The following is a 17,016-nucleotide window of genomic DNA, read 5'->3' as shown; positions in this document are numbered from 1 at the left end:
TACCGGTCGAGTCGTCACAGCGCAGTGACCGTCCTCACGGGTATGCCATTTGGTGGTGATCATGTCAGGTCAAACAAAACAGCTCTGCCAAAGTACGACTGTTTCTTAGTACGTCCCAACCACCTGCTTCACTTCAGTGCGGCTATTAATTTGAATTTGCGACTCTCTTCTTTCTAACGACCGCTGCGACTGTTGATTCGACTGTGGGTACAATAGTCGTTATATCCCCTGAGCATGCATGTGCATGTGCAATTGCTATAACTCTCGGTCTTCTCTTATTTCTCCTCCTCCTCCTCTTACTCAAGAATTATATTCTGGCACGGTCGTCTTCTCCCCTAGCTCCGAGCCATTATCCAATTACTTCTTCGTTGGTTTATTGCAATTTTAATCGAGAGCGGTCGAGCTTTGAAGGCTTCGGAGCTTCGATCCAGGGGTACAGTTTGGACAGACAATATACTTGCTGCTGCACTACCAGCTGTTTGGGGCTAAGTACTGTCACCCATCTCGAATCACAACCGAACAACCTGAACTTCAATAGCATTCGCATTTCAACATTCCCCGTTTATAAATACACTATTGGCATCTCTGTCTTGGAAAGAATCCTCAAACTTCTTGCCGAAAATTAAAGGAGGATTCCCTTTTTAAAACTAAAATCTTTCCCCGACGAAAACGATAAACGGCTGTTCTCGCATGCCTTGGAGGTTTCGGCTTATAACTCGTCTCGTTTCGTCTCTAGACTAATTATCCCCTTCCGGTTGCAGCGTTAATTATTTAACAAAACCGCAGCATTTTTTGCTCCCTCCCGAAGGCGAACGTGCTGCTTTGATTTCTTAGCTGCCTGCTTTGATATTTTTGTGGCTTGCGGCTGTAGAGCTGCAGCTGGTGGGGATCTTTTTTTATTTTATTTTATTTTTATAGTTAATACAGATTACACGGGTTACCCAGGTCTTGGTGTAGTTACATTTACATATATATTCCACCAAGGGTCCACTTCAACTTCGAACTTCTCGGAACTTCATTTGCATTTCAAACTACGAAACCATCTTGGAACCACTTTTTTTGAAACGACAAAGCTTCTTTTTTCGATCTTATTAGCATCGATTGCGATACTTCTCATCGTCATAGATAATAGACAATTCACCTTTTACAAACTTCGCTTCCGACAGTCTCAACCTCGACTATTTCACACCCCTTGTCATACCCCCCTCACAAGGAAAAAAAAAAACTTATAAACACCGAACAGGTAAGGCAAGGTAAAAAAAAGAGAGTGATAATGCCTAGCTGGCCAACCAAACTCTTCGCCCCTTCCACTTCATCATCCCAAACCCCTCCGGAACGAAGCACGACACCACCCAGATTATATTCCATATTCCCACAGTTGGACGAGTCCGTGCCGACGTTATACGGCCATCAGAGATCAAAAAGTCATGTGCCGCCTGGGAGTACCGGTGCCAGCGGGGGTTTAACAAGTGGGAGCGGAAGTGGGAAGGGTAGTATTCCGCAGGGAGGGGATAAAGTTGATATCACGCCTTTCGGGGTGGTTAGGAGGGCGGGGAATGGATCGGTGCCTGAGATGGTGGGTTTTCATCTTCTGCTTTACGTTGTTTTGAAAGTTTGTTGTTGGGATGGAGTTTTCCCTGGTGAGGAGAATCGAGAGGGCTGATATCGTTGGGAATGTCTTTTAGAAAGTAGGGCCATGCATGACCTGTGCTTCGACCGTGCGCTGGCCGACCCATTTGACGGTTTTTAGGTGTACGGTGTGTTTGGGGATTAATGATCTCGTACCGTTTCAGAAGACGGTCAAGACCGATAAAAAGGGCAAGGGGAAGCAGAATAGTAAGCTCTTGTGCTACGATGTTTTGAGACATGATGATGTGAAATTTGTTGTGCTAATACAAATCAACAGCGACACCGGCTCCTCCACCACCGCCAATTACTGTGGAACGGACTCAGGCGATTATCAGTAATTGTATTGAGTCGTTTCTAAGAGCTCGAAAGGCAATGGTGGAAGGGAAGACACCCCGTGGTACCCCAACTTCTTCAGCGGCCTCGAATGGACCTAGGAAGGTTCCAAGACCTAGCGGGAATACGCACTTGATGACACCAGCGCCCTATCCAGCGTTTGAAGATGCGAGGCTAGATCATAATCGCCGGCCTAGCGATGTCTCAAATGCGCCAAGTCATTTGAGGCAACTATCTGTCAGCGTTCCAGAAAGGCCTGGAGCACCCGGTATGAAGAGGAGTGTTAGTTCTGATGCATCACCGGGTGGTGTATTTCCGAAGAAGCCAGAAATGGCATACTCTTCTAGACGGCTGGAACAGCGAGCTTTGACCGAGAGGATGTTCCGTCCGTTGGAGGAGTACATTATACGTTCTTTCTCTAGTTGGGTGACGATCGAGACCTCTTTTCTCAAAATGGGGCCGGACGAACTTGCGGATCTGTCAAAGCTTTCTGGATCGCCTGATAGGAGCTCCTCGACGATGGACAGGGCTATGCGGAGACAGCGAGAAAAGTTGCGATTGCAGAGTCCCTGGGTTGATTGGAAACAGGTGGCGGATTTCTATGACGCGATATCTACGGCTGGGGATCACATCGCAGCTGAGATGTTTCATTTGGAAGAAGCGAGTTCTAGGAACCTTCGTGACGAAGTGAATGGAAGGGATGAACGGCCTTTTACACGAGAGGAAGCGGAGGAACTAGAGTCGGATATCGATGAAGCTAGGGATCATCTTGAGCGAGTGCTACTCAAGGCAGTCGAGCATTTGTTGAAACGTCCAGGGAAACCGCTGCAAACACCCGAGGATTCTAGAACGCTGTTAGTGATCATGGTCTGTCCGCTTTTGCACCCTTCCAGTGCGGGGGAATTGGCCTCGTCGAGGTCGAGGGCGATGCGGATGAGAAATTGGACACGAACACGGAATAAACCACAATCCAAGGCGGCATCTGCGAATGGAGGTCCTGGTCAGCATTCTGGCATCATCAAGAGGATATTGGGTCTACTATCGAACCTTCCGAACGAGACGCATCATTTTCTTGTGTCATGGTTTTCACGACTTCGGGAATCGGATTTTAGAAAACTGGTGGATTTTGCGGGGAGTTTTATTACTTGTAGACTTACGAAGCAGTTTGGGAAGCATATGACGCAGGAGGCGACGCAGAGGGTCAGAGGGGTAGTGTATGCGGACGATTGGCAGATTAAAGCTGCTTCGAAGGTTTTGTCGTTGCTTGCGGCTGCGAATACCTCGGTGGCGCTGAAGAAGCGGGATGTGGATGGCCATCTGGAGAATTGGTTTAATGCGAACGCCGAGGTGTTAGCATTCGATTCCATCGGAGAGGGTCATCTTGCCCGCCAACAGGCTTTAGTCCGAGGCCACATCATCCCCACCAGCGACTTTTACAACAGCATGCTCGACTATGCCGATTTGATCGCAGACTACGACCAATGGGAAGCCAAATCCGGAAAGTTCAGTTTCTGCCAATACCCGTTCCTCTTGTCGATGGGCTCTAAGATCCAGATTTTGGAGTATGATGCCAAGCGACAGATGGAGGTTAAGGCACGCGAAGCGTTTTTCAATAGTATCGGATTACGTAGGACGTTTAGCCAATACCTTTTGTTACGGGTTCGACGGGACTGCCTTGTTGAGGATAGTTTGAAGAGGATTAGCGAGAGTGTCGGTGGAGCCGGGGGGATATTAAGAAGGGGTTGAAGATTGAGTTTGAAGGGGAAGATGGGATCGATATCGGGGGGTTGAGGAAGGAGTGGTTTTTGTTGTTGATTAGGGATATTTTTGATCCTAGGCATGGTGAGTAACTCGGCCAATTTCCTTTCGAAGGGATGGGGCTAATTAAGATTTGTTTAGGGATGTTTGTATACGATGAGGACTCGAGGTATTGTTATTTCAACCCGCATACTTTCGAGGCTACGGAACAATATTTCCTTGTCGGCGTACTGCTTGGGATGGCGATTTACAATTCTACGATTCTGGATGTTGCGCTGCCGCCGGTTGTGTTTAAGAAGCTACTGAGTCCGAATTCGCCTGTTAGCACGCCTAGCAAGTTTTCGACGCCATCGCCGACTGCTCGATTACCGTTCACTTCGGCACTTGAGGATCTTGCGTTATTCCGCCCGGCGTTGGCGAACGGGTTACGGCAGATGCTGGAATTTGAAGGAGATGTGGAGTCAACGTTTTGTCGAGATTTTGTGGTTGAAGTTGATCGATACGGCCAAATCACGCAGGTTCCATTGGTACCCGGTGGGGAGAATAAACCGGTTACGAACGAAAATAAAAGGGAATTTGTGGATCTTTACGCGCAGTACCTGCTTGATACCTCGGTGGCACGACAATTCGAACCGTTCAAGAGAGGGTTCTGGACGGTATGCGGAGGGAATGCGTTAAACCTTTTCCAACCGGATGAGATCGAACTCCTTGTTCGAGGGTCCGATGAACCGTTGGATGTAACCGCATTACGTGCGGTGGCGACCTATGAGAATTGGTCTACATCTTCACCGCACGAGGTCAATCTCGTCAGATGGTTCTGGGAAACATTTGAAAGTGCCACTCCTGCGATGCAGAGGCAGCTGTTGGGATTTATTACGGGGAGCGATAGGATTCCAGCTATGGGGATTGCGAATATGGTGTTGAAGATTGTGTACGGTGGACCGGCGAGCGTACGTGGGAGGAAGAAAGGGGTGGAGAGGTATCCTATCGCTAGGACTTGTTTCAATAGTATTACGCTCTGGGGGTGGGGGGATAAAGAGACATTGGAGAGGGTGCTGTGGAGGGCTGTGAGGGAGAGTGAAGGGTTTGGGCTGAAATGATTTTATCGCGTCGTACCCGGACCTGGTCGGTGATTTTATTTTCATTTGTTTGAATGGTTTATTCGATAGCCTGGATGCATTTTCTTTCCTTCTTCTTGGCTTTGGTTTTTGAAGTTAACTTGGGTTGTTTTTGGGGAGCAGATTGGATTGGATGTGGTGGTTAGCGTTCCTGCTTTACATTGTGGTTGTGCATTTGATATAGCAGAGATACCCTTTTAGTTATGCATTACTGCATTTGCTGTTTTGCATTGCATTCTATTTTACGGTTTTTTTACCTAGACTGGATATTGGTATCCTTGACGTCGATATTTCTTATCGTATTAGTATATATATACAGTCTGATATAGCGAATGGTACCCATTTTACGCCTGAATAGTTATGATCATAATATACAATTCTCCCCACCCTCCCTCTTATTTATTTTTTAAAAAAAGGGTCAAGGAGCAGCATCGATACCATGAGGCCCACTGGTCTTAGCATCGTTACCCTTCAACTTTGCCAAATTTGCTTCAAACCTTTCAAATTCCCGTTGGGCAATTTCTTCCTCTTGATCCAGAACTTGAGTTACGCCTTTGACTTCTTCGATGTAGTGCATTAACATCGATTCGATGCCGTTTTTCAAGGTTACGGTTGAAGAATCGCAGGTTCGGCAGGCGCCGCGGAGTTTTAGGAGGACTTGGCCGGAGTCTGTGAAGCCGCGGTATTCAATGTCGCCGCCGTCTATGGTTAAATCTTTTTGTTAGCATTTTTCCTTCTTCTTCTTGCGGGGTGGGAAGGAAGGTTACCTTCTTGAATAGCCGGCCGTATCCTAGTATCCAATAATTCTTTAATCATACTAACAACCTCGCTATCCCCCTCCCGCGCCTTAGTATCTTCATTTTCCAACACCTCCCCTTGCACGACGGGTTGTCCGTTATTTAAATATTCGGTTATTAAAGCAAACACCTCCGGTTTTAGTAAATGCCATAAGGAATCCGGGGCTTTTGTAACGGTAATAAAATCCGGACCGTAGAATACCGATGTTACACCGTCGAGTTGGAATAGCGAGCGAGCCAATAGGGAGTTTGTGGCTTGACGGCCTGAGGTGTATTCTACGCTTGAGGCGTTCGGAGGGAGGACGGGGAGACCGGGGATGAATTTTAGGGCGTCGGGGTTGGGGGTGGGTTCGGTTTGGATGAAGAGGGTGCGGCGGAAGGTGGTGATGAGGGGTTTGGAAGGGTGGCGGGGGAGGGAGGGGCGTTTTAGCGGGGTTATCGGAGGGGATGATGGGGTTGTGAAGAGGCGCTTTGGAGTGTGGCGGATTGATATTGATGATATTGTGGTGCGGCGGGAGAGGTGCCGGAGGAGAGGGTTTGAAAGGGATCTGGAAGCCATCGTGAGCGCTCTTTCGGTGGTCTTTTTGAAGGTTGGGAGGTTTAGCTGTTGTGGGATATCGACATGGTTGGAACTTGAGGTTTTGGAATTTTGAAGATTGATAAGCCGATTTGGAGACTGGCCGAGACCCGTTTTGCTAGGGAAGAATGGGTCTTGGCGTGGAGAAATGACCACAAAAACAACACTCTGTGCTTCATGTCTGCGGGCTGTGAAGCATGTATCATCGCATAGTAGTTACGTAGTAAGTCATGGCTTATTCGAATTCTTGTTTAGCAATCAAAGACATCGTTTTACAGTGATAATTTGAAGCATCATTCTAGTGATTAGAATAGCTGCGCTATATAATAACGAAATCCAAGGGATGGTCAGGGCCGCAGTCTGTCGAGTATTGGTCTCGTTCCCACCCATCCCTGTAAAGAGTAAATTTAGGAAGGAGCATCTCTGGTGTGAGGAAGGGATTACTGTCAAATTCTGCTATACTAAGCACGTGGGTAGCGAGGAAGGTGGTTACGAGCTTACTATGTACCTTTGGATTCGATAATAGCTTGAGCGGTTTTGAGGCTATTGTTCTTTCACCTTTTGGCTCCTCCAAATTCAATTCAACTTCAATCATCTAACATCGGCCGTCAGCCCTATAGGTAACTGCCCAGGAGGAGACATAACATGTCCGGTATCCCCTAGCTCATCTGCTGGAAATTGAAGCCGCAGCTGGATACCTCGAGGACACATCGGAAGAAATTGGTTTCGATACGGAAGCTGCGACAAACCCTTATCCCTTAGCTTCAAGCCTCGGGCGGAGACTATTAAGGGCTTAGTCTTAGAAGAAACGACGATTATGACAAACCCCGAAGGTAAAAAATACATTTTATCGACAAAAACCGGTGAAATCGCTTGCGCGCAATTGCGTGAAGAAGCTGGGGAAGATCTAGAGTCATTCCGACGTGGTTGTTTTGCGCTCACTCACCACGGCCCCTACCTCGAACCTTTTATCGGGGTATCGATTTTCATATATTTTACTAGGATTGATTTGAGACTACTTTTGGATATGATATATTACATCTACGATGTTCTAATATTCCCTGTGTTGTGGATGTTGGAAGCTAAGACCGAGTTAATTAGGCGATGCAGTAGTGCCAACCGCTCAACATCATCAATCACGATGAGTTCCTCGCGAGATCCAGCGCGAGAACCTCTTCTCCCGCTGCATGGTTCCTCGCGAGCCACTTACGATAAAGGTTCAACTTCCGCCTCAGCTTCACGACCTCCTCTTTCTTCGGTACCTCCGCCCGAAACCCCCGTCTCGATCACCATAAGATTCGCTTCATCCTCCCTACCCGATCTCTCCCTTACAATACAAGCGCCATATTCTACAAATATATCCACCCTCAAACGGCTAATACGAACTTCGCTACCCATCGAAACCGGCCGTCGTAGATTGCGGCTCATCTACGGTGGGAAAGTTCTCGGCGATAAAGCCAATATCGGACAGGCGCTGGGAGCGTCTAGGTTATCATCAACAGGTACCGGCTTTCCGAGGAAAGAGAGAAAAGCACCCCCGCCACCTCCGAAACGTCCATCTAGGAAAGGGAAGGAAGTAATCCGACCGGATCCTGAAGATGACGACTTTGCGAACGCAAAAGATGCCAAGACGGCTGCACCTACAACAACTGGAGTATATGTCCACTGCAGCATCGGAGACGAACTCACAGACAAAGACCTAGCGGAAGAAGCAGAAACTGAATCGCAGGCGACTCACCATCCTTCTACCCTTCCTGCACCTCAGGGATTCGACCGACTTCTCAACGCGGGGTTTACGGAGTCCGATATTGCGGCATTAAGGAGCCAGTTCCACGGTACCCTACTCAATAATAGTAATAACGCCTCATCTATCGATGGCGCTGCGGATTCGAACGTCAGCAGTGGCCTTGGATTCTCACTTCTTGACGAGGAATCGCGACGGCATGCTCTAGCGTTAGAAGAAAGGTGGATCGATGAATCCGCGACGAATGAAGCGGAGACAGGGGATGCGGCGGTGAATACCGAGAGTGGAGGGTTAGAGGATACGCTCATCGGGGTCATGTGGGGGTTCTTCTGGCCGCTTTGTATCGTATGGATGTTGAGGGAGGAAGGAACTCTGGGGAATTCGAAGAGGCAGTTGGCGGTTATTGCCGGGTTGTTGATGAATTGTGTATTTGGGTTACTGAAGCTGGGTAGCGCGAGCTGAGGGAGCCGTTTCACGTCCGAGGATGAGGAAGCTCGTTTGGCGGTATAGAATCGTGAGGGTTTGGGTTGTACTATAAGATTTTTTTATTTTCTGAGGCGTTTGGATATTGGATATTAGCGTTCGGACGGGGCGCATTCATTCACATGATGGTATCTAAGCATTAATTATTAAGCTTGGAGATTCCGATGTGGAATCTTCGTATTATATTGGCAAAGCTGCATGTCTCGATGGGCCGAAATCCCATGGAATCGAGCCTACCAAAACTCCTCGCCTGGTCACTCGAAATAACCTTCCAGCCAACAGTATAGGAACCAAATCCCGATGTAGGATGATTGGTTAATCTCTTCTTCTGCCCTTTAATTACCTCAATTCGTTCAGGGATTTTACCGATATACGTTCTCACGGATTCTGCGGGATTTCCCGTGAGATCTGACCAAGTTCCAAATTACATTATAAGAAGAACTGACCGAGGAGGTCAACCGGGGGGTATGAAAGAATTCCGGTTTGGAGTGTTTCATCGGACGGCCTTTTGCGGCAAAGTTTCTCGTAGGCGACGCCTTGTCATACCCGAATCGACCATTTAGCCGCGATCGGTTACACAGGATCGAAACCCCGATACGTCTCGTGTATGATGGGGCACGTGCGAGTATTCTCGGGGATGCCAAAAGAGCAGGGTTTTTAGTTTTGATTGAGGCTAAGAATGTTTGTTTGGGGAGTATGCCATCCCTTCGATGTACATTGTTGTTAGACTTATACGTCAAAGTATTGTGATAACGGGTCTCATTCACGCCGCCGTCAGGTCATTTTAGATGATAAACTACTCGAGAACTATAAAATATCGACGATGAATCTGTTTCCACCATTCTGTAACATAGATTACTTGGTAAAACAGGAGCGTAATTTACAATATTTTTGAAATTTCAATACGAATTCGAGTTTGGGGAACTACTTCAGCATGTTCTCTAAACGTCCAAATTCTTTGGGATATTGTATGCCCATAACCGTTCCAAACCGCCTTTTAAATTTACATACAATCTTAACCACACAAATTCCCCCACAAGTATCGCTAATATCGCTTGAGAAAATAGTGCGGAGGCGATGGCGCCCCAACCATCCTATGGACCAAAACCATCTGCGAATCTGGCGCTTGGTGCACGAAACCTAACACCTATATCCACCAGCGCATCCCACTCTCTTACTCACTGACGGCTACGAGCACGAGTTCTACAGCTACGGCTGTTATTGCTCACAACGACTACTTGGCCGTTGCAGACAAAGTATGGAAAGTGTGATGGGATTTTGCATGTGGTATGTACTATTTCTTAATTAGTTTGATTGATATATAAGTAAGTGAATAGCTGATTGGTCGGTTGATTTGGGACATGTGTTTGGGGTCCGACGAGTTGTCAGCCTCCCGCGACTTGTTCGGTTTTGAATCCGTATTATTGGCAGTGCTCGTAAATGGTTTGGAGGGTAGTGTGAGATGGCGTCTTGTTGATTACTTGGAAAGAAAAATATCGGTGTAGCCTTGTTTTTGCGTTATAGCTATCGCCACTCAATAGCAGCCATTATGTAAGCTCGCGGGGATATGGAAGTTGGGAACGGTAAATGATGACTTCGTCGTAAATCTACAGTTTTTATATATTTAAAATTGATTTATTTTGGGGCTTCTCTGATATCATAGTAGTATAGGGACATCATGTTCCAAGTTAAATATCAAAGAATATAGTCCCGAGACTATGCCTTTAAGTGGTACGAGAATAATATGAAAATAAATGTGTTGAATTTGTGGGATTTTAATACCTCATTTCTGATTGGACGAAAGGGTCTTGGCGGCGTCATTCTTAGCGGTGTCGGATTTGTCAGTCAGAAGTCCTCATCCCGACATTCTCCCGCCCTTTCCAACTTCAACCTTCCATTCGCATAGCTGTTCCTACTTGTGGCGATATACCTTTGCTTGCGCTTTAGCCTCTCGCTCATTCTTTAACCGTACGGAGGAGTATACCTTATTAGAGAGATAGAACAACTACATACACTCTTCTCCATCAGCACTTTTGGTCTCCTCGGACTCAATCCGAAAATCCTCAACAATGTCTCTCCCTCGAACATTGATATCGACAGGCCGACGGATGCTGGCGCCCTCTGTCAAACCCCGTTATAGCCCGAGTTCACCATATCTATCGCCTTCAATCTGTGCAACATGCCTTCGGAGGTCTCTTCAAACAGCTACTCCATACCGGCCGGAAACACTGGCCATGCCGGGTATGGATCCGGCACCTCCTCGTAATAAGGACGCCCCCGGCAGCGAGCTCACAAGAAGAAGCTTGGACGCGAAGCGCCCTCCGTTTACTACACTACCTGTAGAACATGGCCGGTCCGCTCCTCAGGCTCCTGCGACACCTCCGGCATCCACCTCGGCTACGGCAACTGGGTCCCTGGTATCCAAATCGGCGTCTACTCCGCCTCCTCCTCCTCCTCAAACCACTACCGCTACTGCTACGACCCCTGCTACGGCTCCAGCACCTCGTAAACTCCGACCACGGAAGGCAGCGATGACGCTAACGCCACTTGCTGTTGATCACGTTCGATCATTGACTCAGCAAACCCCTCCCAAGTTGATCAGAGTCGGCGTGAAGAATAAGGGTTGCAGTGGCCTGGCGTATCATCTGGACTATATTGAATCTCCCGGAAAGTTCGACGAAGTGGTAGAACAGGAAGGAGTGAAAGTATATATCGATAGCAAGGCGCTGTTCAGTATCATTGGTAGCGAGATGGATTGGGTAGAAGACCGGCTGAGTGCGCGGTTTGTGTTCAAGAATCCAAATATAAGTTAGTATTGCATCTCGTGGTTATTTAATTACAATAGAACGTTTCACTGACTCGAGTCACCTACAGAGGAGGAATGTGGTTGTGGAGAATCTTTCATGGTTCATAGACAAAAAAGCTGAATAATTCCCCAATCGTCCGAGACCAAAGACTATAGAGGGACGTTCCCACAAAAAAGAGTCTCGGATTACAGCTGTAGAATCTTTTTACGCTTCAGTGCAGCGAAGGTATGGGTATTTTTCGACGAACTGGCATTCTTGTAATATACTCCCCGACTTTAATTCTGTCATCTCAGCCTTTCATTGTTTCTTTTTTATATTTCTTTACATTGGCGTCCTTCAGTCTGTTTTCCTTTCTCTCGGTAATAAATGCCGTTATGCCCTAGATTCTAATCCTGCATCATTTGTTGAATCAAGCATTAGAATTCGAATTTACAGGATTTTACATCCCATGTTCCCCCCGCCTCGTGAATCAGGATATTGAACCCCCAAGATGCAGCAAACCCCATGACTGCCGACTGCCAACTGGACCATGCAATCTTCTATCGCCACAGCGCCAAGAGCGCCAGGGTTATTTTATTCTGAACTGGATATTCAGTCTTTTACTTATATCCTGGACACCGAAAACGGCGCTCTGCATAAGCGGGCTAAATCCGAATGGCCAGACTTTAAAAGCGAGAGATAAGAGTAGCCAAGGCCCGTCCGTCTTTCATGTTACTTCAAACAATTGAAGAGCGGGGCACGATGCATTTTAGGCCCGACAAACACTCCAGCTAGTTGGAAGTGTACGTATACGTCGAATCACGTGGCTCTATCGCCCCTTCTTTTCGACAACCAACGGGCAAAATCTATTAGCCCAGAACCGTTTTCCCATTCTAGCATGACATTGCCACCTTTCAATCTTCGTCCGCGAACCCGCGACGACACTCCCCAGTAACTCCAAAAAATAACCCTCCCACCAGAACTTATATATATCCCGCGCTCAACCGCTAAAACCCACAAACACCCAATCTAATCCCCACGCCACTTGCGTTGCACAACGTTGTTGATAGAATTCACACCCCGCATATTGGCGGGGATCCGGGTATACTGTTATACCGTTGCGGGGGTACCCTAAACAGCGAGAGAAAAAAGGGTCCTGATAGAGCTCCCCCCTCGCTCGCCTCTTCTAGAGCTCTGTTTTCTGGCGGGCAGCAAAGGCGATCTTATATCCCCCCATCCCAGCTATATATCCCTTTTCAACGACCCGCGGATATGTCGAATTACCAACTCTCCATCGTCATTTACGGCCCGGGTACGGACCCGAACAATCGGTCACATTGGGCTCTTGCGCTGCATCGAGAAGGGGAGATTCATGGGGATCTATTCCAAGTGCTGTTAGTAGATCGGGATAGACTCTGGTATCAATTCGATAAGAGGACCGGGGTTGAAATACTGGATAAAAGTTCGGAAGGTTGGTGTTCAAATATCTACCCCTTCCCCCCCTTCCCTTTCCCTCCCAATGCTTTCGTTACGGCTAATGGGGAAGAGTTTTCTCTATGATCGAAAGAAAGCCCTTGCTAACGTGGGAAAATTTAAAACAGGCTGTGTTACTGTAGCGACGATATCGGTAGGACACCGGAGACACGCGAAACGGATCATGTCCACGGAACCGGTACCTATGGATGGGCTAAAACGATGCCAGGACTGGGTTGCCGATTGTATCGTCACGTTAGAGATCGAGGAAATCGTCGAAGCGGGAACGTCACATTTCGTGCAAAAACTTATCGGGTTACCCGCGAGCAGTGTAGCGGAAGAAGTAGGACCCGATAGATGGAGGCAGACGGAGAGATGATAAGTCTGGGTAGCGGGATGGACGATTATGGGATTTTTTCTTTTTGGATATACATATATTTGTTTTAAGTGTTTTAAGTCTGTACGTATACGAGTTGAGCATTATATCCCCGGGGCAATGATTATATTCTCGTCCATAAATCATACTAACGATATGGTACTTCCATCATTGCGATATCATATTTATCTTGTTGCCCTTTTAGAATTTTCTCTTTACAATATAGCTAGAAATTCATATGAGCGCCTCTATACTCGATCAGTGCACTATGGGCGCCAAAAATCCTTCCGTTCCTACACTATTTTTTTTTTTTTTGTGGGCTGATCTAAACCTCTAGTCCAAAAATACCCCTCGCGAGCTCGTTTTGTGTCTTAGGCTTTCCCAGAAGCATTGATAGTTTTCCTGCATAAGAATCTCAAGCTAAGCTATGCATGTCGTGAGCTCGAAGCCCACAGTACCCCTCTAAAACTGAAATGATTGCGCCATACTGTACCACGTGTCCTAGGACAAGTGGATCCACGTGTGCCCACACGTGCACACGTGAGAGGAGTTTGGTATGCGTCTACACGAACACGTCTAAGCGAGATGTATGACGTCGGGATAGTTAACGGTTTTCGATTAGATGTTTTCCAATAGCCTCTAAAGTGGCTTTTTTTTACTTCTTGGGATATTTGGGCTTTTGTCTTGTTGATTTATAGCATTAGATGGGTAATCATGAGCATGAGAGTTACTAAATTGAAGGTTTTATTGGCATCCCCTTTAAAAGTATGATTTATGCGTATAAATTCTAGATCCACTGGTGGAGAGCATGCTTAAGCACTTTTACAACGGTTATGGTTAATGCGGTAGCACCATAAGCTTCCAAATTGGCCAGTGGAGAGGATCTCTACAATGCTAGTCTCTAAGTTTAATCCTAGCTTAGTCGGGGGATGTCAGCGTAATTCGAGTACTTGGAAATGGCGTTGACAACAATCTAAACGTTGCCGACATTATTCCTCGACTGCATTGAATATCTAATTCCTGGCGTCGGGACCCCAGATATTAAAGGCTGTAAAGGCACGCGATTCTGAATAATGACCGCGAATCTGCCCACCACTAGAGACTAAACAGCTCTAAATTGCGACAATTAGAATGGCTCCAATTGAAGTCGCTTCTCCCTAATATATAGCACCCTAATTCCCACTTTATCAACGTACGTTTTTTTTTAACACTTTTGTACAGTCGACGTCGACTATGCTGCCATATCCTTGATAAATGATTTAATTAGAATCTGGTATTTTACTAATATCTTTGGGTTTTCTCTGGATATACGAACCCCCAAACCCGGAATCTTCTCATCTTGGCCTTAAGGTTAAAAAAAAAAAAAATCTAAAATCCTCCACGACAGGAGCGTAACCAACGCTACCCCTCATCAAAGCAATTCGTATATATTGTACAATTGTTAACGTATCGAGCTAATTCCACCCCAAATTTATAAGCCAACTAAACAACAAATAGTCAAGTAGCTCCCCCCTACGGTCCTGATCAATTTCACGTGCAAATTTTGCACCATATTCGGTGGTGTGGACGAATTGAATCGAATCCTGCAGCTGAGAGCAGAGATGCTGCAGACATTTTCTGCGTTGAGCAACAGCTTTTCCAACGCGGTCTTACCGCCTTTGGAAGAAATATTTCCCGATTTGTATTTCTACCGATGTGCGATGAGATGAGGGTTTTGCCTAACTTGTGGAGCTGGTGGGTCCTGTATATATAGGTATATATACCGCGAAATGTAGATCGATCGATCGATGGAAGCGGAAGTAAAGCCAATTGTGCAATATGTAATGCATTAAAAGTTGCCTGAAAATTAAAGTCCGGAGATGATCTTATATTCATTCTAATAATAGCTCTTTCGATTTCATTAGCATCGATTTCCCAAGCGAGATACCGTATCATCCCATCTGAACTTAGGATTGCTCTTCCGCAAACTTAACTCTATACTTTGAGATTCTCCTTCTTACAAAGTTGCTTTAAATGTCGTTCGAATTCTAGTATATCCTAGGCTGTTAGAGTACAAGCAAGATATCTAGATATGGCGAACTCGGAAGGTCAATACATCCTCTACGCTCTCAAAGGAGTAAATCGTCTCCTCTACGCTCGTGTCACGAAGATGAAAGACGATAACCACATCGACATCGAACTCAGAAACAACGGACGGGTCACTTTAATAGCGACCAATGATTCCAATCGAGTCCAAGTCCTTCCAAATAGTCTCAGACCAGCTGCACAGAGAGCTTTAGAGTGTGATGATGTTGAGCGAATACTAAAAGTGCTTGAAACGGTACTTGGCGTCGAAGCTACCGTTGTGAGTGCAGCAGCACCAGGGTTGGTTGGAGGAGCGGCACTTATGAGTGGGCTCACTGCAATTGGTGGGTCCGCTGTTGGTGGAATTTTAGTCACCGCCGGAGTACCTGCTGCCCTTGCAGGGAATACGTTGAGGAAGATCATCAAGCGTCATGAAAACAATACGGCCTCTAATAATGCTGCTGTAGTAGGCATGATGGCTGGTTAGTTTGATACCCACCTACTCACTTGATTTTCACGGGGCTATTTTCTAATTATATTTTGGATTAAAGGAGGAGTTATCGGCGGCGTTGCAACCGTAAGATCTGTCGCCGTTGCAGGGTCAGTGGTAGGCCTAAGTGGCCCAGGAATTACTTCCGGTCTGGCAGGTCTGGGAGGTGGCGCGTTATCTGCTGGCGGTTTGGGGATGGTAGGAGGATTAATGGCATGTTCTGGAATTTTTGCGGTTCCCGTCATAGGCTTCGGGTACATGGCTTGGGGTCTAGTCGCATCAGCCAACGAGGCCGACCTACAAAGAAAGTATAATGCATTCTGTCAACGGTGGCACAATCAGAACTACCAAGGTCCTCCTTAGGATGTCAATAGAGAAAGCTCGTGAGCCTAGCGGAATCCGAAGGTTAGAGAAGAAGAAGAAGCAACGTTATGGGATATATGTTCCCTAGGAATTTTTTGGAATGGATTATCACAAATTATAACTCGCAAATGTACCCCCCAAAGATTCGATATGCAATGAAGTCGAGATGATATCCATTTCTCAAAAAAGAAAGAAGACAAATTGATGAATCGCTAATCGGCAAAGGCCCATAAATAGCCTTATGTATATACAAGTATACAGATTTCACTCCCAAGGGACAAGAGCGCCTAAATACTCCTCCCTCTATTCATGGTGTCTGGGAAAAACGAGTAGGGTATCAGGCGTATCATCTGGAATCACTTCATGGCCTAAGGCCCGTGTTCCCAGAACCCTTAGTATCCCTCAAAATGTCCTCCTTCTTCGGCGGTAGCGCTGCTTCGGCGAAATCATCGGACTTGATGGCTTTTATCGTGTATACATCTATCATCCCCCAAAAAACCGTCGTTAGTCTCACTAATCCAATTGAACTCCATCCCGGGTCTTCGGGAAGACAGAAGCCACTCACAAATGCTGATAACGAATCCCATCAACGCCACCCCAGTAAGGGCATTTTTAACCAGGTAGGGACTCCGGGCACGGATGAGCGATTGTCCTTGTCGGTAGTCCGGGTTATAGTACGACGAACGTTTGATACTGCTCCGGTTGTGCGCCGATAGTTAGTATGGTGTAACTTTCGTTCAGATTTCTTCCATCCGAGTACGGAAGGAGTGGGGAACGTACATTGGCATCGCTAACCGCCGTGTGGGATACATTGTGTCGGATTTGGAGACCGCAAGGTCGTACGGACGTTTGTGAGATGTGTGTTTGGTGAGGTTGTTGAAAGTGGGATGATATGATTTGAAGGTTGAACTTTTGATGGCAGGGATCCTGACTAAGCGAGAGGCTTCGGCGGCTTCACCAATTTACAACTTCAACGGAACAATAATTATAATTAACAACCGCCAAAAAAATATATCATTGAATGC

The 17,016-nt window shown here is 46.7% G+C and overlaps 7 protein-coding genes across 7 annotated transcripts; 5 read left to right on the top strand and 2 right to left on the bottom strand.

Moving 5' to 3' along the window:
- Positions 1–1,273: 1,273 nt before the first annotated feature.
- DFL_006673 (uncharacterized protein) lies at positions 1,274–4,820 on the top strand (the record flags this gene model as incomplete). The annotated part of the gene is made up of 5 exons (XM_067636137.1): positions 1,274–1,576; positions 1,794–1,836; positions 1,907–3,589; positions 3,724–3,804; positions 3,862–4,820. The coding sequence occupies 5 exons, from the start codon at positions 1,274–1,276 to the stop codon at positions 4,818–4,820; spliced, it is 3,069 nt and encodes a 1,022-aa protein (XP_067487784.1).
- Positions 4,821–5,256: 436 nt separating this feature from the next.
- Positions 5,257–6,194, bottom strand: DFL_006672 (uncharacterized protein; the record flags this gene model as incomplete). Its single annotated transcript, XM_067636136.1, has 2 exons — positions 5,257–5,540; positions 5,606–6,194. The coding sequence occupies 2 exons, from the start codon at positions 6,192–6,194 to the stop codon at positions 5,257–5,259; spliced, it is 873 nt and encodes a 290-aa protein (XP_067487783.1).
- A 1,159-nt stretch (positions 6,195–7,353) lies between these two features.
- On the top strand, positions 7,354–8,418 carry DFL_006671 (uncharacterized protein; the record flags this gene model as incomplete). The annotated part of the gene is made up of 1 exon (XM_067636135.1): positions 7,354–8,418. The coding sequence occupies one exon, from the start codon at positions 7,354–7,356 to the stop codon at positions 8,416–8,418; it is 1,065 nt and encodes a 354-aa protein (XP_067487782.1).
- Positions 8,419–10,508: 2,090 nt separating this feature from the next.
- On the top strand, positions 10,509–11,366 carry DFL_006670 (uncharacterized protein; the record flags this gene model as incomplete). Its single annotated transcript, XM_067636134.1, has 2 exons — positions 10,509–11,247; positions 11,314–11,366. The coding sequence occupies 2 exons, from the start codon at positions 10,509–10,511 to the stop codon at positions 11,364–11,366; spliced, it is 792 nt and encodes a 263-aa protein (XP_067487781.1).
- A 1,131-nt stretch (positions 11,367–12,497) lies between these two features.
- DFL_006669 (uncharacterized protein) lies at positions 12,498–13,077 on the top strand (the record flags this gene model as incomplete). The annotated part of the gene is made up of 2 exons (XM_067636132.1): positions 12,498–12,696; positions 12,827–13,077. The coding sequence occupies 2 exons, from the start codon at positions 12,498–12,500 to the stop codon at positions 13,075–13,077; spliced, it is 450 nt and encodes a 149-aa protein (XP_067487780.1).
- Positions 13,078–15,145: 2,068 nt separating this feature from the next.
- On the top strand, positions 15,146–16,079 carry DFL_006668 (uncharacterized protein; the record flags this gene model as incomplete). The annotated part of the gene is made up of 3 exons (XM_067636131.1): positions 15,146–15,620; positions 15,690–15,826; positions 15,903–16,079. 3 exons carry the CDS (start codon positions 15,146–15,148, stop codon positions 16,077–16,079), a joined length of 789 nt encoding a protein of 262 aa, XP_067487779.1.
- A 273-nt stretch (positions 16,080–16,352) lies between these two features.
- On the bottom strand, positions 16,353–16,803 carry DFL_006667 (uncharacterized protein; the record flags this gene model as incomplete). The annotated part of the gene is made up of 3 exons (XM_067636130.1): positions 16,353–16,471; positions 16,557–16,684; positions 16,772–16,803. 3 exons carry the CDS (start codon positions 16,801–16,803, stop codon positions 16,353–16,355), a joined length of 279 nt encoding a protein of 92 aa, XP_067487778.1.
- Positions 16,804–17,016: the final 213 nt, after the last annotated feature.

Source organism: Arthrobotrys flagrans (assembly GCF_004000055.1).
Source record: "Arthrobotrys flagrans strain CBS H-5679 chromosome Unknown unitig_8, whole genome shotgun sequence".
Taxonomy (NCBI): Eukaryota; Fungi; Ascomycota; class Orbiliomycetes; order Orbiliales; family Orbiliaceae; genus Arthrobotrys; species Arthrobotrys flagrans.
The sequence above is the reverse complement of the archived record's forward strand: the minus strand, read 5'-3'. Positions and strand labels throughout refer to the sequence as shown.